Genomic DNA, 25,300 nt, shown 5'->3' on the forward strand with positions numbered 1-25,300 from the left:
CAGGGCAAAAACCATGAGGAGAGACAGCCTTGATCTGGCAGCCAGCATAACATCACAGGCTTGGGGACAGCTGTGCTGTGTCCAGTTGCACTCAACACCTATGGTACAGCCAAGCCACTGAGAGCTGGGAGGAGGACACAGCACTGGAGGCGGCCAAGGTAGGGACGGCAACACTGCACTGATGCCATACCCAGGGCCTGGTGTGGACAAGTAGGCACAGCTGTTTATGGGCTTTTCCTCTAATCTGGAGAAATGTGCTGCTTTGCAGCTCGTGGGACTAGCCTGCCTGCCTGGTTTTGTAGGTACATTAGCAGTGAAGGGAGAAATTCAAAGGGGAGAACAAGTACTTTCTTCTTCAGTGTGCATCTGTGGCTTTGCAGGTTTTTCCACTGAGAATACTGCTCTGTAGCTTCCTCAGTGACTGAGCCAAAAGGGGTCAGAGAGGAACTTGATTCACAGACCCAGAAATACCACTGCTGTATTCCCCTCCCCATCATTATCAGTTCCGTACGGTACCACTATCGCTTTCTGTCGCTGACCCTTGCCTGTCCCTGACAACATCACCCCCGGGGCAAGTCCTGTCCTTCTCCTAAACCAGTCTGTGGCTTTTCCCTGCCCTTCTGTTTCGCCCTCATGCAAACCACTTCCCCAGTTGCATCCATCAGGCAATATTTCCCCCCCTGTGTCAACTGCCCCCACATCTTCATCAGCCCGTGGGCTGTCGTTAGTGGTGCTGAGGAGAAGCCATCCTGCGTGGAGGTGCAGAGTGACTAAACCCTGTGGTTTGTCGACCTGGAATAGAGAGCTTGCTCCTAATATTGCTGCCCGGACTTATTGGTTCTGCTTTCTCCGGGACAAGCAGTGGTGTCAACCACCTGTGCCCTTCACCCATTTAGTCTAAGGAGAACAAGAGCTCCTGCCATACCTTCCATTAAATTTCTACTGTCTCCTTCTCCTGGGAACTCGGGCCCAGCTCAGTGCTGGACTGGTATATAGCAAGGAGCTTTTGAAATTTCCTGTTCAAAGTTGGCAGGGCCCTGGCCCCTAACACCGTCACTAGAGAGAAGGTAGGAGGCACAGCCCTGGCTCTGCCGCTGTGACCACCCTGCAGAACACGTCAGAGCCAGGAGCCCTAAGAGGTGTTGCTGCCCTTCAAAGTGGAGGGACCACCTTCACCTTTGAGGTGGTGGGGGGCCTCTCAGCCTCTCAAGGTGTTTCTGTAAGCAGTGTCAGTCCAAACCAGTGGTACTTGCACAGTAAAGTCAGGGCCCTCCCCTCTTCTTCAGGTGGCATCCAAAGGCTGTTCTTGTCTTGCTCCCGCTAAATTCCCTGCCAAATTCCCTACAGCTGAATAACCACTTTTGGCTGGGCCCAGCACCCTGGGTGCGGGGGGACAAAAGCAGCAAAGTTTAGGTGCAGAATGTTTGGACTGAAAGTCTTGGTTCAACCCATAACAGACTGGGGCTAGTTGAGGGGTTTAATTCCCTCACATCCAGCAGTGTTTAGACTTTGGTTTGGGATTACGCTACACAGAAGCGAGGAAACAAATTCTGTGTTCATGGAAAGGAGCAAGCAGAGCCTGCGTCCCTGACAGTTTATGCACCGCATGTGTCCTGTTGACCCCCGTGTTCCCCAAACATCCTTACCCAAGCTGACATGCAGTACAATTTATATGGAGACGGCACTGTACCAACTGCTGGAAAAGACAGGAACAAAAATGACAGAGAGCTGGGCCTTGCCTTGTAGACCTCAGGACAGAAGAGCAGCAAATCCCAGCATCAACTCCTTTTTCAGGTCTCTTGCTGGCCGGTGGGATCCTTGACCTAGAGTCAGTCTCCTGGATATTCCTACAGCGCACAGAGGGGTGTATGTACCTGAAAGAGGGGCTGGGTGAAGCTGAACACCGAGTGGGGAAACCCCCCACCAAGCAGTAGGAAACACTGAGGAGGCGGCTGTAACATAAACCTCTGCGTCCCCAGGGCACTTGCAGGGATCAATGGGAAGTGCCTGAGAGACAAATGGTGCCAGTGCGACCTAGCAGCTGGCTTTTCCCCAGGGAGTGTATGTGGGGAGCACTCCTGGGACCCAACCCTTGCCTCTGAGGAACATTTACACATCTTGTGCCACATAGCACAGTTCAGGAGGAGAATACACAAAAATATTGGTCCTCTTGTTCAGCCTCTAGGTCTCTATAACATCCTGCTCCTGGAGGGGAAGGGTTGAAATCCTTTCTCATAGAGAATGAATTTGAACCTGCATCTTCCACAGTTAACCCCGTTCACTGTGCCCTGGGGTAAAGACAGCAGCTCTTGCAGCCCTCCCCAGTCTAGTCTAGCTTTGCTGTCAAGGAAGCTCAGCTTAGCCTCCTTGCTAGCCAAATAGCGTAGCTTGGATTGAGGCCCTGCTGCAAAGTAGGAGCTCTCACCCCATGGCATCCCCACAATACTGAGTGGGAAGGGAACCCCCACATCCTGCTCTCCATCAATTTGCATCTCATTCTTCCTCCCCTTAAAACAAAGCCACACAGCTTCCCCAGCCAGTTCCGAACATCCAGGCCAAATACAACATGCACTCAAGAGAGAGAAAACCCAGCTGGGAACAAAACCCAAAATAAAGCAACAAAGAGAAGTCGCCCCCAAAGAGGTGTGCAGGTCCCTGAAGCGTGATTCCGTCTCTGGTTTCTATCTCAGGCACAGCATTGCAGAGGCTAAGGCTGCTGCTGAGGCTGCATTTCGGAAGCATTTGAGCTCGGGGATTGAAGCAGGCCCCCAGCACCACACCTTTGGCAGTGTGCTGGGGATGTCTCTACTGTGCAAGTGACAGAGAGTAATGCAGAGCAGGTGGAGGAGGAAGATGCTCTTCCTGTGGTTGCCCTGCGGCTCCCAGAATTGTTAGGTGCAGAGCTCTGGAAGGTGCAGAGGGAATTAAACTCCCCAGTGTACATAGATGAAGCTCCTGAAGAGTGGCCCCTATAATTAGCTGTGTACACAGCTGACAGTCACTGGGGAGGTTGCTTTTGTTCTCAGGCTTATTTGCAGAACCAAGGCTTCATTCACTTCCTATTTTGTTTCCCTCCAGCGCTGAATAAGAGTCACTTTGCTGTGCCCAGGTCCTGCAGCTGTCATGTCCATGCAGGGCCAAGACATGAACCTCAGACACCCATGCAGCAGGTTGGTTCCCCATCCGGTGTTTGGTTTGGATCACAGAGGTGCGTGACACTGGTAGCATCTCCAATGCCAAGGCTTCTCCCAGATGTCTCTGCAGAAGGTCTTCCCACTTTACCTCAAGCACTGCAGAGACAGCAATACAACCCGTCCTAGTGAGGAACAAGCTATAATTGTAAAAAGGAGCAGTTTCCCCACCGAGGGCTACTGCTAGGACATAAAGCCCAGCATGTTCTCGGATTTGGACTGGTATAAATACAGGAGTTCAAGAACGTCACACACCACCAGGATGTTGGAAGGCAGGCGCAAGTTTGCTCTGCCTGGGATCTGAGCCAGTGCAAGTTGAGCCAGCTCTGATCCCCAAAGTTTTATTGCCAGATGGAGCCCAGGCGAGACCTTGCCTCTCTCCAAAGCTCTGGAAAGGCTGAGCTGCTAACCCCCTCACACAGCTCTAGGATCAGAGCCAACTCCACCTGGGCACTGACCACTCCTCCCTCCCGGCACCCCAGAGGCCTCCAGGACTGCCTCACACACGGCACACAGAGGCCCGGCAAGCCTCATGCATCAGGCAGGGGACTCCTCTGCCACAGTCAAGGCTTCATTCATGCTCTTCCAGTCCAGCCCTGCAACCCCTCCCTTCAGCCATGGGCTGAGCCACCAGCCCAAAGCAGTGAGACATTTCAACACCCAGCTCACTCCAGCTGTTATATGAACACTACACCTATGGACCAAACCTTATGGCCTTGTAGGCTCCAGTTGATGGCAGTAACACCCCACCCCCAGGACCACATGCTGGTGGCAGAAAGTCACTGCGAAACCATACCTCAGAAGAGAGTACACCTGAGTAAAAGAGCTCCACGGGCTGAGGGCAGATACCAAACTGAACACCTTTGCCAGACTGAAGGCAGCAATATGCAGCATATAATGCCCCAGACTCACCTCTCCTACTATCCTTAGTTTTATTATCTGGCTGTGGCTAGAAGCAATACTAAAGATCTCATGGGCCGCATGCCACCTGCAAACCAGAGGCTAGGGACTGTTCAGCTGTGAAAAGGGGATAAGTGAACAAAGGTGGTTTTCCCCTCTCTCTCCTCTTCTGTCCATGCACTCTTCTGAATTGCTTCCTTTAGGAAACAGTTCTTGGATATTGTCTTGAACACTTAGCTTCTGAGATCCCATGCTGCCTGCCTCCCTACTGCTTAGAGAAGAAGAGCTCCCCATGCAGGGAGACACAGTTTCAGCTTTCCAATGCACAGCACAATCCTGAATACCATTTTAGTCATGTCACTCTTCCTTGCAAATGTGCAGCAATGCCAATTCTCTATAAATGGGAGCTGTTACAGCAGTGGGCATGCTTTAGGTAAGCAGAGAAGAAGGGAGTGTAGAGTGCTAAGGTAAAGTAAGTCCAGCTGCATGGGTGACAGCCTTAGGGAGAAAAAGGACTTTGGCTTGATCCTCATGGAAAAGGCAAGAACTAATGTGGGGTTGGCACCTGCCCTTCTATTGTACTGACAGCTTCCCTCCTGAGGCCCTCATGGTGGTGGACGACAGTTACTTTCCCTCCAAGCTCCTGACTTCCCCTTCTGTGGCGTGTTTGCCTCATCTACAAGAACTCCTTTCTATTGCCATTTCTCCCTCTTGGTCTGATCTCTGAGAAAAGGCTGAGTTTTCTCAGCCACTTAGGCACCCTGCCTCAAGCCAAGTCTCTCAGGCCCTCAGAGACAATGCAGTCACTGTTTGATGGGAGCATCCGTATGCCATGCCAAAGGATACTGTGCCAAGTATGAGGCAAACCTATGGCAAGCATCTGCTACAGCAGAACAGAGAGATGGCTCATTCACCTCGCCTGCAAACTCCCCACCCCATTCTCCAGGGCTGAAACCTCAGATATCTGAGGTCAATACACAGACAATAGCCTTTCCCATTAATGCAGAGTTGAGACATCCCCTATTTTGCAACATAACTTTCTACTGCCACCACAGCTCCCATTCCTCTTAGCCTAGAGCTGCATCTCAAACTTACTCCTTTTTGGTGCACCAGTTCCGACCTGATGTACCCAGTGCTGTTCTGATCTCATACCCTCAAAGAAATCTCTCATCCTCATGGAAATACCTGTTGGTCCTGAGTCCAATTCCATGGGGAATGACCCTTAGAAACTGATCTGACTGGTTACGCATTGCAAGCCTGGTTAAATAGAGAAGATTTCTGAGCTTGCCCATTCAGAAATCCTTAGGCTTTGTCCTTAAGTGAAAGACATGGGGAGTGGGAAATCACATATTTGCATGAAAATTCAGGCTATTCACTTTCTGCTTTATTTAGTAAAATAAATGGAAAAGTTCATGTGACCTCAGACAACCAATCTGTTCCTAGTGTCAGGAGGGACTGACAGGGGATGCTAGCCTGGCACCAAAAGCAAAAGAGAAGGAAGAAACCATCATGAGGGAAACAGACCTGTCAGTTTCTCTAGGAGCTACAGGCTGTATCTCTGATACTGCCATGTTGCTGTATTACCCTTTGCTCTGATAGTGGTGGCATAGAAGGACTCAAGTGTAGGGAAAAAACAGTGCTCCTGGAGTACAGAGAAAATAGAGTTAGAGCCGGCAAATGAGAAGGGAGGAGAGATTCCTAGAGAGGACAGACAGCATATATGTATATGGTAAGGAGACAAGAAGCCATGGCTGACTTGGCCCCTTATTCCTACTGTCCCAGAAATTCCTGAGCAGTGCGCCTTAGTGAATTCTTCATACATCAAGAACAGGTGACTCTGGGCACAGTCATCCTGCAGGCTGAGAAGGAAATCAGAGTTCCTCATTGACAGCCTTCTCCTCTGGTTCATCCGGTTCATCTTCTTTCTAAAACACATTAGAGCAAACATTTTTCAGTTTTTCAACATGGTGATGATAGGAAATGAGCCAACTTAAAGGCCTCCTCTTGGTCTCTATGCCACTGCCCTGCCTATCCCATTTCAATTGCACAACACAGGCCCCTGACATGTGAGGCATCTGTGCAAGGTGAGCTTTGGCAAAAAGAAAACTCTAACACTGAATGAACATGGAGATTAAATTGTCCTTTCCCCAGCAGAGAGCTCTGGTAGAGTCCTGAATCCTTGTCTGTGTACTCCATTCTGCAGCCTTCTTGACAGATTTCCTTTCTATCCCCACTGTCTGTCTCTCTGATCCCCTCCTGTCTGCTACCAGCCATTGTCCCCATTCCCAGTGTCCAAAAGCACCCTTCATCCTGTATCCCCAGCTGCTACTCTCAGAAAGTAGATGCTTCCACCAAGACCTTTTCATAGTTGCAGAGGTCAGTGAAGTCTACTTGCTGTAGACTAGAAGGCAGAGGTCAATGAAGAAAGAGGCTCTCCAAATACATCCATCTCTGCTCTGCTCTAGACCTAATGCTTTTCTGATATCCAGATACAAATGAAAATGAAAGAGGAGGTGGCAAGAGTGGGGACAAGATCAAGCAACTGAGGGTATTTTCCTCAAGAGCTTTTTGAGCAACAGCATTTTCCCACAAGGGTCAGCTTCCTGTAAACTATACTGGAGTTCCCCTTTACCTTCTGCTTTCTTTGTAAGAAAACATTACAGAAGTCCTGCACATGCTCAATGGAGACTTCATCCAGAGGCAACACATCTCGTTCCTCATCTGGTGTGTGGAATATAGCCAGAGCTGGCAGCTGGGACTTCTTCAGTTTGAAGAATGACACCACTCGTTCGTTGCCCTTCACATTGCTGTCTACCAGGACAAAGAGAATCTGTGATGGAAAGACAAGAGAAAGGGTGAGCAAAACAGAGACTGAGAGAGAAAACAGATCCCCAAACAGTGATCATACAAAGAATAACAGTGATATTATTTCAGTGAGTTAGGCTAGATCTGAGGAGATGTACCAGACTCCATTAGGACAACACTGCCAATGTCTAACTGTTCCCTGCAGTGCATTTTCCCATATTTTATCAAGTTCAGACTCACAATAGCAAACAAAGTGTCTTATTTTTCTTTTTTTAAAATGTATCCACACTATGACAGGAAGGCAGTCTCCATTTCTATTCTCTTTAATAGATGTAGAAACAATATGTCTGCTGTCTTGGTGGAACATGTAGAAGAAGCTGACTCCTCTCCTTGAGTGTCACTAGGATAAGATGATCACATTCTTGCAAGACTTGTGTGGATGGAGAACCAAACTCAACCGCAAGAAGATGTCAGTAAAGTCCAAGGCAACAAGAACTAGCAAAGATGAGAAAGAGTGTTTAGAGAGTACCAAACATGAGGGATGTATTTAAGTTAGCTGCAGTGACGAGAAATAAAGGTGCAATGGTTTGGGAAATGGGAGGAGCTGTTGGCAAGACACCAATGCCCACACAGACCAGCTCAGTGGAAAATCATTCAGAACTGGTGAGAGAAGCCCAAGAATGAATAAACCAGGACGAGAGTGGCCTACAGTTTTCCAGGGTCCCGAATATTCTTGGAGAACAAGGTCAAGCCAAGGATTGGTGACCAGCTCCATGATTTCATTTTAGATGTAGGTTTTATCTGTGATCTTACATGGTGCAGCAGGAATAGATAAAAATTTAAAATTCTGGACCTTGAAAGATTATCAGTAACATGTACATCTCAAAATTCTTTGTTAAATTATCTGTTAATGCTAATTGCAAACATTATATATAAATTTCATAAAATAAAATATATAAACAAATTCAGAAATTCAGTCAATGACCTGATTAAATATTACCCATTGGCAGGTGACATCCAAGCCAAAGAAGCAAACATCCAATTAATATATGTCATTTTATCTTCACTGTATCCTGTGTGATCTACTTGGCCTAGCATGTTATATGCACCTATGCACATGGATATGCCTTAACTTATACCAAAAAAAAGAAAAGTTTAAAAAAAGAAAATTAACGCACTGTGAAGATAATGGGCCTAGTTCCCAGCCTGTGACTCATGATTTTCTTTTCAATCAAGAACACTTAAGTCAGTTCAAAATTTTTTTTCTTTTCTAAAAATAAACCTGGTATATCTCAAATTCTTCACTTTAATAAATTTTCATTTATTAAAAAAACAAGTTTCTCCAGAAAACTTTCTTAGGCAAAAGCCTATGGGAAGAAGAAATAGTTAGGCTGGTGAAAGAGTTAACTGCAGTTAATCACTGTGATAACGAAACAGAAACAGTAGTTTCACTAAATATGACTGATATTTACTACATGCAGTTTCTCTTTCAAAAGTCAACTATGCCCCAAAGACAACAAGCTAATGAGCAGACAGGTTGTGGGGACCTTCTCCCAGAGGGCTAAATTCATTCTTTTGGGAAGAGTAAAACCTCATGCCATTTTGGCCCAACCCAAGAATCTATAAGCTGTGCATGGGAAAGGAACATAATTTCAACTCCACACTAGGTTGACATGAACTTAGTATGCATCCCCATGTCATCTCACCCAATCAGCACACAGACATGCTATTCTTGGTGATGCGTCCCTGGCCAGATATGAGATTATACCCAAAGTATAGCCAGTGTATGAGATGACTGCATTTGGACATGGATTACTAGGCAATCTCCTTAAAGTGCCAAACTGGAGAAAAGGATCTGTGATGAAGGATCTGATCTAAGAGGTGAACATCAGGTTTTCAGATGGAGCAGATGGAATTTGAACAACGGTTATGTTTTAGGGCTCTCCTTCCAACTAGCAAGCTGGAAATAGAGGCTGGTGTTGGAGGGAAGCACTCTCAGAGAGACTGTAGAGGAGATGGTACCACATTTTGACCAAATGTCTTTATGTCATTTACCACTTTTGATCTTCCCTTTGAAAGATCCAATGGACAACAAAAAAGCATTTTGTTAATCAAATGCCAGTCAAGAGGTTAATCAAAAAAAGCATTTAGAATTCCTAAGGTGTTAAATGTTAACACTTTCTATGCTAAAACTCTTCAGCTTTAAAACAGATTAATAGCATTTTAAAATAGTAACATAAACTTTAGTTGACATTCTTCACTTTATCAAACCTCCAGCCTTTTTTAAAAATCCCCAAACAAAAAAGCTGTAAATATTTTATCTATGAATACAAAAACAGAGTAAGAATAAAAAGAAATAAAAAGGTTGAGGTTTAGACCTCCAAACACTTTTTTGTCTGCTTCCATTATAGAAGAAAAGAACTAAAACACAAACAACTGGCCCATCAGCTAGAAAGGCTAAGACAGCATTCACAGTTCTTGACTTGGATGTGTCTAGTGACTCACACTTGGCTCAAGATTTTCAAGGTGCAGAAGTACAGCAAAAGTTCCTTCCCCTCTTGTGAGTGATATTCCAGAAATATAGGACAGACTGCAATTGTATCTGTCCATTGTCACTTGAAAGAAGACACCTTAATGCCTTCACTTGGCTATTAGAATGATTAATTCTTGATAAGAGCTGTGATATGGCACTTTTTTTTTTGTTTCAACAAAAAAAAATTATGCATCCTATGCTGGATATGCTCCAGTGTTCCTGCCAAAGACTGTGTAGTTATGCAGTTACAACTTTGAGGCAGTCAGCATGGTGGATTTGTACTGAGGCCACAAACACAGGAAGCCTGATCTCCCCCAGCAGCTGGAAACCGAGCAGATTTCTAAATGGGGACATTTCCATGACTGATTTCTCCTGGTGGAACTGGCATTTTCTCATGATGAATTTATTTTGTTGAAAGTTTCCCAACCGGCTGTAATGATAAAGAATGAATGCAGCAACTATTGAAAATTATACTGACCACCCTGCAAGGAAAGAACAGGTCTTTTACCCTGACTGTGCCCTTATGCTTCCATGGATAGGAGCCACTGTGCTTCCAGTACTGTAGCCACACTGAAAACTTTCCCAGCATTCAAGGAGACAGAAGGCAAAATGAAAACATGAGCAATTTTTCTGAGATGAAGCAATTTTTGTGATACATAATTTCAGCAATTCACTCTGCTGTATACATATTCCCTTGACTGGTTTCCTCAGTGTCCTCAAAGTGATATGATGCTGACTATTCATGAGCCAGACATGTCACCCTAGCTTTTCATAGATCAAGTTAAGAGGCTAGATCTGAAACTATTCCTGCATTTCCCTCAAGGAGAAATGTATTTTGCATATTTAGGACAACCACATACTACATTTCCATAAGAAAACAGAAACCCTTCCTAGTGGACATACTTCAGTTGTTACTCACATTCTTCACATGAGACAAGATTCATCTTGTCAAACTTCTGCCATTTAAAACTTCATCTGGTCTCAGCCAGTCATCTAGGCCCTCTCTATAATAAGTGGTGAGAGGCATTTTATTCCACCTGTTCTAAAAGGGAAGGAAGGACATGCCTGTCCTTCTCCATCAGCAATGGAAAGAGCCTATGGCCTTAGCTAGGACCACTTACCAAAGTTATAGTTCATCAAAACAAATCCCACTTCTGATGCCAACTCTCATATCACTGTTAGAAGCCAGTAGTTTCATCCAAAAGAGGTTTGTTTTCTGTCTTGAACTATCCTGTACAATAGCTGTTTTCTTCGGTTTTCCACAAAGTTGTTTCATCTTGTACCAGTGTTCTCGTCTGTTTTTGGAGGCCTGCTACTAGAGGCAGTGAAGATATGCTGCACGCCTGAGGCACTCCCAGCACCAGTTCCTCCCTCCACACAATATTCCAAGAACACAGAACACAGTGCGATATTATCTGTGCACTATCACTTGAAATAATCTCTCAGAGAATTTTGCAGACTGGTACTGTCTTGGTGTCTTGACAACTTGATTCCTAGCCCAGTGCTTTTAGAACAAGAAGTTCCTGGTAAATACTAGGATATGGAATGATGTTATTGCTCAAGGAATTCAATTTAATTGAGCATAGTACTCCAATGGTAGAAGCCAATTTCATATTTGCTATTTCTTTCTCTAAGGAAGGCAAACAGGAAGGATGATCAAGCCTCTATCCAGTGTTTGACCTTGAGCTTTATGGAGCTACAGCCTTCATTCTTTGAGAAAACTGCATAAGCAAAGAGATCAAATTCTTAAATTTGAGTAACTTCTCACATAGCTTCTGGTAAATCAAAGGAAAATGAAAACATTAGTCATGATTTTAAAAAAAAGAAACCTATAAAAACAACTTTACTGCAGGTATCTGTCAAGTGACATACACAATCCATGTTTACAAGTTCCCCTGTTTATGACTAAAAGAGACATCTAAGTATTCTCTCTCTCAATTTTGGAGACATCAGTGTCTCACAAGAAAGATAAAAAGTGTATGAATGACTGTCTGCAAGAGGAAGGACACTGTCCTTTCATTTCTATGGAAGAATTCCTAAAGAATACTCAGCAGTTTCTCAGAATTCATTTCTAAATGGGTTCCACATACAAGTTAAAAGCGAATTTGCGAGCATCATTACCCACATCATTTTGACATTGTATACCAAGTATATCAGTTGCAGCAAAAGCTGCTTTTATTTTTCCCAAATAACCTTATTGAAACTTCTGCAAACACCCATGAAGTTCACCAGCTGTAACTGTCATGTTATACTCTCCTACTGTGGAAAGAAAACTGACGACACTTATGCTAGTTTGGCTCAGTGATGCAAATCCTAATATTTCCTTTCCAGCAGAAAGCCTGGATTTTTGGCAGTACTTTTCCAAATAAGCACATATTTGATTGCTATGGGATCTTTCCAAGAAGGCTGGTGGATTCTCTCCTGCAGCTGCAGTGCTCTGAGTTCTGTCTGTTTGCTGTTACCCATCCACAATTTTTTTCTTAAGGTCTGCTACAAAAGTACCATATTTCTTTTTATTCTTGTCAGCTCTTGGTGACTTACCATTATCTAACATTAGCACTTTCCTCTCCAGCTTTTTATAGCCTTCTGGTTCCACTATAATGTCTAGAGGAATCTAGAGTGTCTTCAGACACTCACTACTGCTCAGGGTACAGTTCAGGCTGTTTTCAAATAACAGCCCTCACCCAACCTGCACATTGATTCTCCATTTGAAAGCTTGAGTTTTCTCTCAGACAAAGATGAAAAGACCATAAACCAGAGATGAAGGGACCATAATCCAGGAACTGGCAGTAGATCACTTCCTTCACCATCCATTCTCTTCTCTCAGACCGCAGCAGAGCTGTGTGAAAGGATCGGTACCTCCTCCCCCACTTGGGAACCCTCTCAAGCCTCTGCACGTGCTCTGTGCTGTCACTGTGGAAAAGGTACAACATGCACCGAGTCTCCCCTCTCTGTTCTGGCACTCTGCAACCACTGTGAAACACTGCAGGCTCAGGTGGTACCTGCTTACAGGGAACCTGAACACCTCTCCACTGGACAGCAAGGATTCCCTACTTGAACTTCTGACAACACTAATGCACAGACAACCAGCCTACAGGCTATGAATTATTCATCAGTCATTCTAAATAAAATTTAATTCAATAATCTTGCATTTATGCACAGATACTTTCTGAGCTAAAAAAGGCAAAATCTGCTCAATACTTTGCTTGTTTGAAGTAAATCTGAGTTAACCTGGTAGCCCTAATAACAGATAACTCCACTTGGAAAAATTAGCCAACAGAGATTTCCATGCTACTGTGCAGTGGCTGCTTCTGGTACCCAAACTAATTCAGGTATTTCTACATGACAAAGCAATGGAGACAACCCTGAGTGGACATATTACTCTGCTTACTCCTTTCAATCTAGATCTAAAATCTAGATACAGACAAACAGACAGATGGGTCCTAGCTCTCTCATACTGCTTTGTTAAGAGGGCAGTCCAAATCACAATTTAGTTCTCAGAGTGCAACTCCTTTGGTGGAAAGAACTTGTTATACTCTCAATCACTTCATCTATGTGCCTTGCAGTATCACTGAAGTGAAATGGTAATAGTCAAATCCTCACATCTTTAGTCTCGATATTTTCCTCTGGCAAACTCCCACTGTACTAATTTGATGGGAAAATTCCCTGCATGAATGAAAAAAAAGACACTAGATTTGCTTGTGGCTAATTCATAAATTATCTGGACTTCAGTACAACATTTTATCCAATGCTTTGTAAAGTATTTCTAGGAAAATTAACTCACATCCACGCAGATCTGGGCTTGTCACATGAAGTGAAAACTGGACGCAGCCATATCAGCAAAGGATAGTGATGCTGAACAGTGATGCACTGCATTAGAAGAGTTAGTTGGTGGGAGGAGACTTGTATCAGACTCTGCAGCTCATGGAAGACAGGGATAATGATGTCACTATAGCACATATCTCATAAGAGATGTCTGGAATTTTTCAGAGAAAGGAGTTTTCTTTCATCAGTATGGATTTATCACAGCAAAACACTTTTCAAGAGACCTTTTGACTTTGATATATGGTTTCTGACTGGTCTCTTGCCAACAGGTGGGAGATTGCAAGGTCCAAAGTAGTCCTGCCATGAACAAATTTCAAGACTTTTGAGGGTGCATGGTTCTGAGGCAGCCCCTCCATTTCAAGCTGAGGATATACTTGCTTTTTAATCTGCCCCTTCAACAACACAAGTAGATGCCTGCAGGTGTTCTTGTTCCCAAATCCCAACTTTTTCCAGCCTCATGCTCCACCACTGCTGCAAGCTTCTTCCCGCACCCTGTCTGCCATTCTCCCCTGCCCTAAATGCCTTCCCATTGTTCCAAATCCTCATTTGCCTGTCAGTTCCTTCCTCTGTTCCCTGGACACAAATTCCTCTGTAATTCAGCTGCTGGTGGAGAATCAGCCATAGGAAGATTTACTACTTGGGGAGTCAGCAAAGGGGTGGGAACTGGGGGAAATTTCTCTAAAAATCATCATCTATCCCACAACCTTACTGTGGGAAATCTGACGAACCTATCTGCCATTCCTTTAAAATAGCCCATTCCCCAGGACCCAACCAGAAGGCTAAGAGTTAAGAAGTACCATGACATTAATTGCTATCTGGTCACTTATATAACGCTCCTTGGCATCTTGCAGGCTGTATATACAAAATCACCTCTCACACCAGTGGAATGTAACCACCGCAAGACTGAACTGGAGCAGCTGTTTGTCATCTCCCAGTTGCAAGGGAACAAAACCGGACCAGAAGCAAGGAAGAACAAAATGTCCTACTAAGAGAGTGGGGGAGCAGGATACAGAAGAAATTTTCTCCATAAGGAGGCAAACTGGCAGAAGATGAACAGATCCAACCCCTCCACTTGATTATCCAGCTAATCCTCTTTTCCTCCCATTTGGCTTTTGCTCCCCTATCACACAGGGTAGGAGATGATGTCCCCCCATCCACAGAATAAATCACTGTTCTCCCTTCTCTCCTTGATGGATCGTGTTCATCTCTGTTTGGACTCACCTTCCCCTGGAAGAGCTCTGCTGCCTCACGAAATCTGCGCATGCGCTCAGGATGCTCTGGGGACCTCTTGTCTGTGATCAGGAGGAGATGAAACTGGACAGAACTGTGCAGCAGACCAATTGCTGTCTGCCAAAAACACAGCCATCACCGACATAGAGAGAGAGACATAGGCAAGAGATTAAGAATATTCAACCTGCATTGGATGCATTGCCAGGCAGACATCAATTCTCATATTTTAGCTGAAGCTCCTTTGCAAATAACCCTTACAAGCAGGACAGCTTTCTTTGTAGGAGGGTACGGTAAGCAGCAGAAGGGATCCACTTTGGGTTCTTTGTAGAAGCTCTTAACCTCCTGGTTTCACTTATTCCTGAGCCAAGAGTCTTAAGACCACAAGGGCAAAGCCTCAGGATGGCCAGTGACTAGGCAAGTGGATTGTCTGGATACAGCAAGCTGAAGTCTAGAGGGGCAAGGAAGTGGAGATGGAAGGCCAGCAAACACTAAACCATGGTGCACTGAATCACTGAGGTCTGGCACCTGGCTGAAATGGGAGCAAGAAAGTAGGAAGGATTTGTGGTGTTGGGACTGGTGTGTCCCCTCATTTCCTTTCTTTAGCATTAAGCTGTATGTAGTGAGGAGGATTCCCCAGTAGACCCCATTTCAGCAGCCTCAGGAGCTGGGCAGCCCAGAGACCTGAGGGTTAACATTGTTTCTGCAGGTATCCACTGGGAAAAGTCCTGGAGCTGGCAGTCCCTCCATCCCCTGGGGAAGGGCCAAGCAGGCAGCATACACTGGCCCTCTGACTGAGGAGACTGGGGCTGGCATTGACCAAGAAGTCATTGCTCTGTCTCCAGGCACTGGGCAATTTGTCATCTTACTTCTCCTGTCCTCTTCCTGCAATGCAGCCTCTCCCTCAAACTAAACAGAAGCCTGGCCAGGCTACAGCTGACCTGCTGCCTCCCCCGTGCCACTGAAACCACAGAGATGCAGACAGCCCAGCTCCCCACCAGCACTTCCCTGAAGGAGCAGAAAGTTTTGACACATGCTAAGAGTAACAGTGAAGGGGTCAGGGAGCACACTTCTGCAAGGACTGTGCACCACAAAGCATCTATTTTTTTGGCGGCCGGGACTTACCTCTTAGCCTAATGTTTATCAGGCACTTTGTATCACTTAACTTCTGTGTAGTGTGCAGATGGGGCACGAGATAGTGTAGAGGGGATGCAAATCAAGGCTGAAGAGTGTTAGAAGAACTCACAGGAGAAGACAGGACTGGAAAAATAGAGGATGAAGCCAGGCAGCACCGAAGGGCACTACAGGACTGGGCTGAGAGGGTGCAGGACTAGTGCACCAGTTGCTCTGGCAACTCCCCACAAAGGTGTGTTTGTTCACACAACCTTTTGCAAGAGAGATCAGCATGACTTACTAGCATAGGCTCATCAGCATGGCTGGATCACATCCAACTCTCCTGGAAAGTACACAGGGTGATCATTGCCTAAAAATTGCCTACAGTATGTAGACGAAACAGTAAGGGCCCCAGGATAGGGATAGAAACTCTTGGCAGGGCTTAGATCGATCCATGTGACCCAAGACTTTGCTGACCTGTAACATTCTTAAATGGAAACAGCATATGCACTGGGAATAAATATTTATGAAAATCCAAGTTACATTAGTGGAGCTGGGAGGGCTTCAGGCCTTGGACTGCAGGAGGCACTGTTAATTGCAGCATATTGGTAGGACTCCAGAGGGTCAGGAGAAAACTGGAACTGGAACATGTGTACTGCAAGTCAGACTGGAGGGGACTGGCTGAATAGCTCAGGGACTTCTAGGTCAGGAAGACAGCCTGAGTACTGAACAGGACACAACAACTCAAGAGCCCAAAGTATCATCAGAAATGCGTGAAAAGGAGCAATATTCTAATCAATTGCCAAAAGATACAATGGAGGCTAAAATATTACAAGGATTCAGAAGGACTGGGTGTTTATAAAGATAACAAGAACATCCCTGCTGCCATTATTTGAGTATTTTCAAATGGGCTGTAAGGACAGCTGGGCAGGAAATAGCTTTTCTGTCCCAGGAAATATTCTGTGATTTTGAAATATTTTTTATCATCCCTTATCAAGATGAAAACCAAATCCACTTTTTTTTTCTTTTTTTGGAAAACAGAACTTCTACAATATTTCACTTGGAAACAAAATGGAGTATTTCCAAAACAAAATGCCCTCTCCCCCGGCAGGCTGCACCTGAACTGGGGAATGGCCAGCCCTCTTAGTGATCCTTGGCACTGGTTTCAAAGGTACAGCTTTGAAACAGGTTGTGCCATTCTCCTTTGATTAAACTAAGCCTGGTCAGCACTATTGTAGCTATTCAGAAGTCCAAAAAAAAAAACAAAAAAAAAACAGGAATGACAGAAGTCAGCCTTGTGCCATCACGGCTTCTGGGACACATTGGCTCCATAGTAACCAGCCCACTGAACTGCTGGGATCTCAGGAGAGCCTAAAAATCCTAATCCTTGGTACCCCACTGAATGAGGGGAGAGACACGGGGACCCCGGAATTGCCAGGCAGGTGGAGGGGCAGTGAAGATGGCCAGGACAGGAACACTGTATGAAATAGTCTGATTCTGTTGAACTGACAAATTCTGGGAGTTGCACACATCTGCGTGTACAAACTCTTGGGCCAGAGGAGGCCCGAGGAGAAGGCTGAGTGCCAGGGCAGGGGCTGTGGAGAGCTGGTAGTTACCACAGGGTTGTACTCAGTCACCAGCCGGAGCTCATTCATCCGAATGAAACGAATCATCTTCTCAGCATTGACTTCTTTCCCATCTGTGATATCCAGATCCCTCCGGTCATCATCTGCCTGAAGACATGCAAAGACACCTACAGTCACAGCTGTCCCCTCCCTCAGTACTTCCTCCAGAGGAGCCGATGGGCATTCACTCACCAGTGCACACAGACACCCCTTGGGATACCACCTTTCTCTCCTGCCCACAGCATAATCCCCATTTCACGACATCCAGACCCATTAGATTTATAGATCTGCCTGAGCATAGAGAAAATTTTCTCCCACTCTCCCTCAGTCTCCCAAGGACAAAGCAAACTCATGGCATAATAGGAATTACTAAGGATGCCAGATATCCCCACAGTAGCAGCTCCTACTGCACTGAGACAGGGAGGATTAGCTGATAAACTTTTCTAGGGGCTGGGGGGAGAGATTATTAAAGCAGCCTAACTCCTTGCATCGATCTTGGCTTTACATCGCTCTTTAAAATCTTCATCTGCTTATTCTATTTCTTCTAAAAGTAATAAACATTGGCATGGGGCTGTATGGATTTCCTGGAAACATTGTGCAAGCAGGAAATCTCTCCAATAAAAAGAGTTTTTTTCTCCAGTACAGCAGAAAAAAAATCAAGCCCAGCAGATTTTAGCTTTAGAGGAAAATCCATCTTGCCACACATCTCCCCACACTTCACCCACCCACCCAAATGGTGGTTTAATTTGTTGAGGTTTGTTTGACCTGGTAAACAGAGAAAAAGAAGGCAAACTTTAAATAATAGCTAAACCACCCAAAGGGGCACAGTTGCTGTATAGTAGAGGGATGGGACCATGGGAGATGACTGAGCTGAGCCATAGGGATGCTGGGCTGTGATATGCAATAGGATCAAAGTTTGGGATTTAAAGACCTTTTATACACATGTTGTATGAGGTTCTTGGGGCTAAGGAAATGTCCACATACACACCCCAATTTTATTCCCTGCATCTGTACATCCTCTGAAAGCGCATGTTAGTTTTTCCAGTGGTGGGCAGACATCCAAAGCCCCCTTTGCTGTTCTGTGGTCATTAGCAAGGACTTTGATCTGGCGCTCTGTCTGGCCACCCAAACTGGTGCTTTTCAGACTGTGCAGCCTGACTCCTCTCTCAGATTTGCTCCAGCATAAAATGAAAGGGCATCTCCACTCTAGTGATGGGATCAGGCCAGCGCAACACCTATGTGGGTGAGACCAACCTAAAGCACCCTGTACCCTACAGAAAGCCCTCTCTTGACTTTCATGGGCTTTTGCAAACATTTGGCTTCTATTTTGGGACAATAATATCCTAAATGCATTCTCAACGGTTACGATTCCAAGAAAATAAGGCTGAAAAATATCCTGCATCTTATAGTTTAAGCTCTGGTCAAAATGTCTTTATCACTCCATGTAATTAGCTAATTAGCATCTGTTAATTATGGGTTTTTTAGGTCTATCAGGCCAGATTCTTCACTAGAATAAATCAGCCTAGCTCCACTATCTGAAAAGAAGTCTCACCAGTTGACAGCAGCCCGTCGTGCTGATATCATTATGGTTTAAACGTCTAAGCATTATATGTGTTTCATGCCACACAAAATGGAAGAAGTGGTTTATGCCTCTGATTCACTGCTATCCTGGTCATGCATCTTTATATTCTTCAAATAAGTATTTGACTGCAAGTACCTGTCCCAGTTCTTTTTTCTTTTCTATGACTCCTTAGTCCTACACATAGTATTCAGCAAGGAATAAAAGGAAAAATAATGTGCCTGACTAACTTAAATTTAGGAAAAATTCAAAATTATGCAAGTGAATTGTCAACCACGTCACCTGTCTAGTGTATGTTTCTTGTCTTTTTTTTTTTTCCTATTAAACCAGGATTTGACTGTAAAAGCTGGACTGTGAATGGGGAAGATTAAGTATTATCCAAATTCCAATACCACTTTCTTTTATCAAACGCTGTCCCAATACAATTATTCTTAATATCTGTCACAGTGCAAAAACAAAGGATCTTTTCAATGTTTTGGAAGAAAATCATCATGACTAAGAACCACAAGTGAGATGGGTGTTGCTTCAAATTGCAACATCTGCACAAGGCAAATAAAAGGTTAAATAAAAGGCACTTGCCTACATGTTGCTCATTATTAGATCATTCTCCTCATACTATTTGGACTAGGCCAGTGGTAAACACAGGGCAGGAAATGATGAGAGAAAGGGGAACAAAGTGGCTTTATATAATCTTTGTACGACCTGGATCTAGGTATGGGCCAAGATACCATACTTAGATTCTCTAGCACACAGAGCTTCCTAGTGTGCTTAGAGCTCCATACAGCACTTTATGGGCTTTTATAACATCTTGTACTACCTAGGGCCCTCTCATCCTCAGATACACCTCTCTTGCCCAGCTTTCAAGTGTCACACTTGTGTGATAAGAGGCAACACAAGGAAATTCATATAAACAATGGAATACTTGCTCTTAGCTTTTGTTAATATTTTTGGAGCAAGTACAAGACCCTTCTCAATATGGTCCCTTTAAACTGGAGCAAACAAAGCTTCAAATTCAGAGTGAGGCACCCAAAATTACAGCAGGAGTCAAAAAAAGTTTGAACTTGTACAGCATCCATCCCTAAGAAACTGCAAAGTAATGTTTTGAATGGGTCCATCCCCAAAGCATAAGAGCTAAGACAGAACAGAGTGTGGATCTGGTTTCAGTCACGAAGGAAAAATTGTGCATCCAGAGAGACAGTTTTGCTTGCCTGAAGTGACACTTGGCAAGGTTTGATTTCAAGCCTGCTGTGTTGATCCATTGTAACATGGTCTCTAGATGCTTTTCATGTGTCTCAGGAGTCTTTCCAAAACCACAGGAACACCAGCCAAGTAACACTGAGCTCCAGGCTGGTTGCTTAGAAACAGAGACATCATTCTTTGCAAAGCACTGGGTGCTGGACCAGATCCACAGGGCACACATTTAAAATGGAGAATCTCATCACGTGTCATAAGTGCTGCATGTCTTAGGGATGCATGCTCTGTAAGGGAAAAGCAAAAGGCCACTTTGGAGCAGGAAGTTCTACGGATATGCCTTTTAGGTGTGCAGGTAGACTGACTGTTAGTGATAAGCATTTTTTGGCTTGCTAGCACTAAGCAGAGATGAATAATCTTTAGTCCTCTTCTTTATCAACAGAGATTTAATTTCTTTTGTAATGTGATTACGGGTCATTTTTAAGCTCTTGTTCTAAAGCCTCTCTCACTAAAAATAGTAGGCAGTGTCACTTCTATTGAATTTTAATTCTGTAAGTATATCCTCTTGTATGGCATAATGTTTACCTGGAACTGAGCATTCCTTGAAAATAGCCCTGGGATCCACCTGGCTTAGCTCTTTACAAGGCACCGAGGCAACACCTGGTCTCTGTAACACCCGCCCTCTGCATCTCCAGCGCGCTTTACGCATTCAGCAGGCTGCACAAGCAGGACCCGTTACACACGCGCAGAATGCCTGGCCCTGCTACGCGTTTGCCTTCTCCTCTCCAAATATCCTCCGCCTACGACGGAGGATATTGTCCCACCGTGGCGGGACCGCTGCGTCCCATGTGCCACGTGGGGGATTTGCAGGGCCCTCCGCACCAGCAGCAAGGCCGCCAGGCCTTCGGCCTTCACGCCGGCTGCGGGGTGCGAGGCCAGGCACCCCCATCGCCGCTCAGGGCGCCCGGATTTGAAGAGTCGGGTGCGGGGGCCAGGGTGCGGGGGCCCTGGGGTCCCCCGTCCGTGCCTGCCTGCCTGCCTGCCTGCCCACCAGGGGCTGCTGGGGGTCGCCAGGGTGCGGGGGCCCTGGGGTCCCCCGTCCGTGCCTGCCTGCCTGCCTGCCTGCCCGCCAGGGGCTGCTGGGGGTCGCCAGGGCCCGGTGCAGCCCCGCGGCCCACGCACCCTGCGGAAGAGGGCGAGGGTGCTCGCCGGGGCGTCGTACTGGGACCGCGCCGCCGGGCTGGTGCTGAGGCCGAAGGGCACCTCGGGGATCAGGCCCGCCGCCAGGCGAAACTCGGACGCTTCGGGGCTCTCCAGCTCCTGCAGAGAAGGGAGGGGAGGGAGAGGGAGAGGGAGGAGGGAGGATGAGGAGCGGCGCCTCCCCACCGCCCGCCCGGACGTGGCGCGAGGGCGACACCTGGCGCCCGCCGCGGCCCCCTTGCCCCACTGACTGCCCCCTCGCCCCACAGCCTGTCCCTTCACCCCACGGACTGATCTCTTCGCCCCACATCATCCCCCCTCAACCCACCACCTGTCCCCTTACCCCACTGTGTGTCTCCTCGCCCCACAGCCTGTTCTCCTCACCCCACCACCTCCCTTCCTCACCACACACCTGCCCCCCTCACCCCACCACCCGCCCCACTGCCCCGGGCTGGGGTGGGAAGCCAAAGGGGCTGGTAGGGGCTGGGGTCAGCGGCGAGGGGCGAGCTGGGCTCTGCAGTCCCGGGGCGCCCCAGACCAGCCATGGGCAAGGAGGGGCTGGGCAGGAGCCCCAACCACACAGGGTGTGAGGGTGCTCGCCCAGAAGCCCTGCCGTTGCACATGGTTTCTCTTGCTCCTCCATTTGCCCCACAAGGCCCAGCAGGGGACGGGGCCCATGTGTGTCACTAGGTCCCATCAGGGCCCACAGGGACTGCGTGCGTGCACCCATGTGTGCGTGCACCTGCACGCGTGCATCCATCTCCCCCGCAGGGCCCTTCACAGAAACAGAGCTCCCAGGATGGGGAGGTGGATTAAAAGCAGCTCCTGCAGCAGGGGTGGAGAGCGCCTTCCTCCCCATCTTGCCCTCCCGTTGTCTCCTTCCCCGCACTGCTGGGATCCTGTGCAGAGATCCCTCCCCCCGACGCCTACCTCACCTCACAGGGACAGGGAAGGAAAGGCACCGGGGCGGCGATGCCAATTACCTACTTTGTCATGTGCTGGGAAGCTGTTCATCGCAAAACCACAACTGCCAGGCAGCTACAGCAGTGCGGAAATCTCAGCTTGCGTTTCTTTTAAACCTTGTTTATTATTCCCATGCTCACAGATAAAACTGTGATGATGTAAGGCCCTAGAGCTCTTAAAAGGCAGGGGAAAAATCCAGAATCCAGAGGTATCACACTTAAATATATACATCTTTTACATATATATGTATATAATAATTTTAAGATAACCTCTTGGTTCTGGAGTCAAGGTTTACAATTTTTAATGGCTTGGGTTAGCAACAAAATATCCTGGTTCCCTCTAAAAAACTGTCTAAACGTATCCTCTAAAAAGTAGCTAATACAGATATATTAAATGGTGGAAATGTGCAATTTCTCAGCAATTTGGGATCCATTTTCTTTCATGCAGTGAGAGCATTAGCTACAGCCCTAGCCCATATTAAAGCTTCCACTGCTGTTTCCATTCTGAACTTTTCTTTTGAGTGATGTATCTCTTGATAGTTCTACTTATTGGATTCAAATTCTCAAGATACAGTGTCTGCTTGGAAATTGTTTTGTTTTTCTTCTTGGTTTCAACAGTCAGCTCAGCTGCTTGCGAGCCCAAAGAGAATGGAAAACAAAATTCTTTCCTCATTCAAAGAAAAACAACTCTCGTGACCTGTTTTGGAAATGCCAGCGCATCAAAATGGCTTTGGTGAGAGAGCTAAAGTATGGCATGAAAATAAGCTCACTGAGTTTTGGAGCATTCCTATGAAAGATGGGGTCTAATAAGGCCAAGTCTGACCTTTTCGTGCGTGCACACTGGGTTTCTGGAGCAGTGTGCTGTTTTCTCGTCATGGCATGCTGTTCCCAGTAAGGGAGGCCATGCTCATTACACACAGCGCTTGCAGAGCTGCATACTGCAGTGAACTGAAAGGCTGCAGCAGAGAAATGATTTATGGTGAACAGAGAACATGGACATCATTTGGATGAATTTAGTCTTGGGCAGAGGGCCAAGACAAGCCCTCATGGCACACATACCTCCTTATCTACTGTTTAAATGCAGCCCTGTTGTGTATCACGCATTGAACGCAAGACACATTGCCGCTTCTGCCTCATGCTCGCTGCCGCCGAGGTTGTCCCCCCAGTGCAGCAGTCTCTCCCTGCTCTAGGATCTGGCGTGCCGAATGTGATCAGTGTCCTGTTAAATCTGATGGATGAAATCACGGAGCGGGAGGAAGGTCGTGGTGGTGCAAGACACCGGTGGCCGTGCCCCAGCGTTGCTTGGCCCAGAGAGCAAACACTCTCCCTGCCACAGCTCAGTGCAAGGCCTCTGCCAACAGCAGGCGACAGTGCCCTGGGTACAGCCCGGCCACAACATCAAACAGTTACCCTCTGTGAAGGAGACATCTGAGCACTTTCACTCGGTATATGCAGCATGCCTCGCTGGTTTGCCAAAGCATAGCAAGAGCAGCCTCCGAGGGAGCTCTGCATGCCCACAGGTGCACAGCATGCAGCAGCTGATGCTCCGCGATCAGTGCGTAGCACGGCCGCTGGGGCACCTGCCTCCGCACTGACACACTGGTTGCTGCCCATGCTGCACAGGCAGAAACATTGTTCCTCGCTCGGTGATGTTCTGTGAGATGCCTTTGCCCTATACCGAGGGCATGACTCCCTCCCTAGGCTGCTCTCCAGCCTCAGGCACAGGGCAGGAGGAGGAAAGGAGCTATTTTTGAATGGATGAAGTCTCTCTCTGACAGAAGCCATGAGGCAGTACACAGGCAGCAGGAGCCCAGAGCAGAGTTCAAGGAGAGGGGAAAAAAGGTGCAGTGGGAGAACTCAGAAATAGCAAAAATCCTGTTGGCCTCTGCTTTTTGTTGCTCTAACTCCATACATGTTTTTGTCTCGTTTCATAGGGAAAAATATTCATGCCATTTTGGGGGAAAGGGACACCCACCTATCAGTCATTCTTTAATATCTTTGGCCAATTTCAACTGAGTTTAAACACAGAAAGGCAGAGATCACAAAGCTATCAACTTTGGGGAAACAAAGCAGACAGATAGAGAGACCATGCTAATATCCACCCTGAGGGGAGGCTGCAGCATGAGCCCAAATCCTCCTAGACTTCAGAAAAACCACACCAGCACTCCTCCCTGAGACATGACATCCTCGGCTCTGTCATGCAGGCAATGCCTTGCTCATTTTCAGTGATTAAAGCAAACAACCAATGTTCCCTCTCACCCCTTGCCAGTTCACTGTATTTCTCAGCCACCCACATTCCCATTTTGTTTCCCCTGCAGCATTTCCATTCCTCCTCCTCCAGGGCTCCTACAGACTCCTACACATTCCTCCCTTGCTCCATCACTCTCTCTACACATAGACCAAATTCCTGGCATTCTCCTTGTGGCCTGTCGCCTAATCCCTCCACGTGTCTGTTACAGCCTCAGCATCTTTCCAGAGAGGGAGCTGCCTTTAGAAGGTGTTTACACCACATCCAGCCCCACACTCCCATCAGGCCAAGCCACAGCTAACACTAGAAAAAGGAGAGGTGGTTTGAACATACCTGGAAGAATCCAATGACTGCCACCTCTGCGCCACTGATGAAGGCTTTGACGTCCTCTGTATTGTTCAACAGCACAGGTTTCTTTGCACTTCCAGCCATGCCTGGACAGGAAAGGTCAGGATTGGACAGAGAATACATAAAGAGCAGCTCAAAGAAGTTCCCCCACGCACTCACAGGCATCACACCCTTTACATGTTTGCCTGCACTCTCAGCACACCTCTCCCAGTACAACACTTGCATAGCATACCCTGAGGAAGCAGGCTCAGCATAAGGAGGCCTCACTCAGCATCCTTCTCCACTCCCTTGCAGACCCTCATGGACTTCTCCCCCCTAGAAACCTTTGTGGCACTCCCCCCCGCCAGACCCAGACTTCTCCCTGAGCCAGGAGGAAAGCTCACTTACCATGGGATGCAGAGCCTCTGTCATCAGCACATCCTGCTGGGGAGCCCCCGGTGAGGAGGATAATGAAGAGACATGTGAAGATGGAGGTGCCCATGATCCCAGCTTCCCTTCTCTTCACCATGCCACCCTGCTCTGGTTCTCTACTAGGCAAGTGACACGTCAGGCG

At 46.7% G+C, this 25,300-nt stretch overlaps 1 protein-coding gene across 1 annotated transcript; it reads right to left on the reverse strand.

Moving 5' to 3' along the window:
* Positions 1–5,962: 5,962 nt before the first annotated feature.
* Positions 5,963–25,228, reverse strand: ERP27 (endoplasmic reticulum protein 27). Its single transcript, XM_026076129.1, has 7 exons — positions 25,135–25,228; positions 24,733–24,833; positions 21,172–21,309; positions 17,211–17,327; positions 14,476–14,601; positions 6,724–6,921; positions 5,963–6,016 (listed from the first exon to the last, which is right to left on the reverse strand). Exons 1-7 carry the CDS (start codon positions 25,226–25,228, stop codon positions 5,963–5,965), a joined length of 828 nt encoding a protein of 275 aa, XP_025931914.1.
* Positions 25,229–25,300: the final 72 nt, after the last annotated feature.

Source organism: Apteryx rowi, unplaced genomic scaffold (assembly GCF_003343035.1).
Source record: "Apteryx rowi isolate R43461 unplaced genomic scaffold, aptRow1 scaffold_426, whole genome shotgun sequence".
In the NCBI taxonomy this organism is placed as follows: domain Eukaryota; kingdom Metazoa; phylum Chordata; class Aves; order Apterygiformes; family Apterygidae; genus Apteryx; species Apteryx rowi.

What these genes read in the sequence shown, in the direction of transcription:
- ERP27 (XM_026076129.1), bottom strand. Translation starts at nt 25,228, where the DNA reads ATGGGCACCTCCATCTTCACATGTCTCTTCATTATCCTCCTCACCGGG. An exon ending in CCCTCGCCCTCTTCCGCAGG is followed by an intron (nt 17,328 to 21,171) that starts GTGCGTGGGCCG and finishes GCATGTCTTCAG; the next exon opens with GCAGATGATGACCGGAGGGA. An exon ending in TGACTGAGTACAACCCTGTG is followed by an intron (nt 14,602 to 17,210) that starts GTAACTACCAGC and finishes TGTTTTTGGCAG; the next exon opens with ACAGCAATTGGTCTGCTGCA.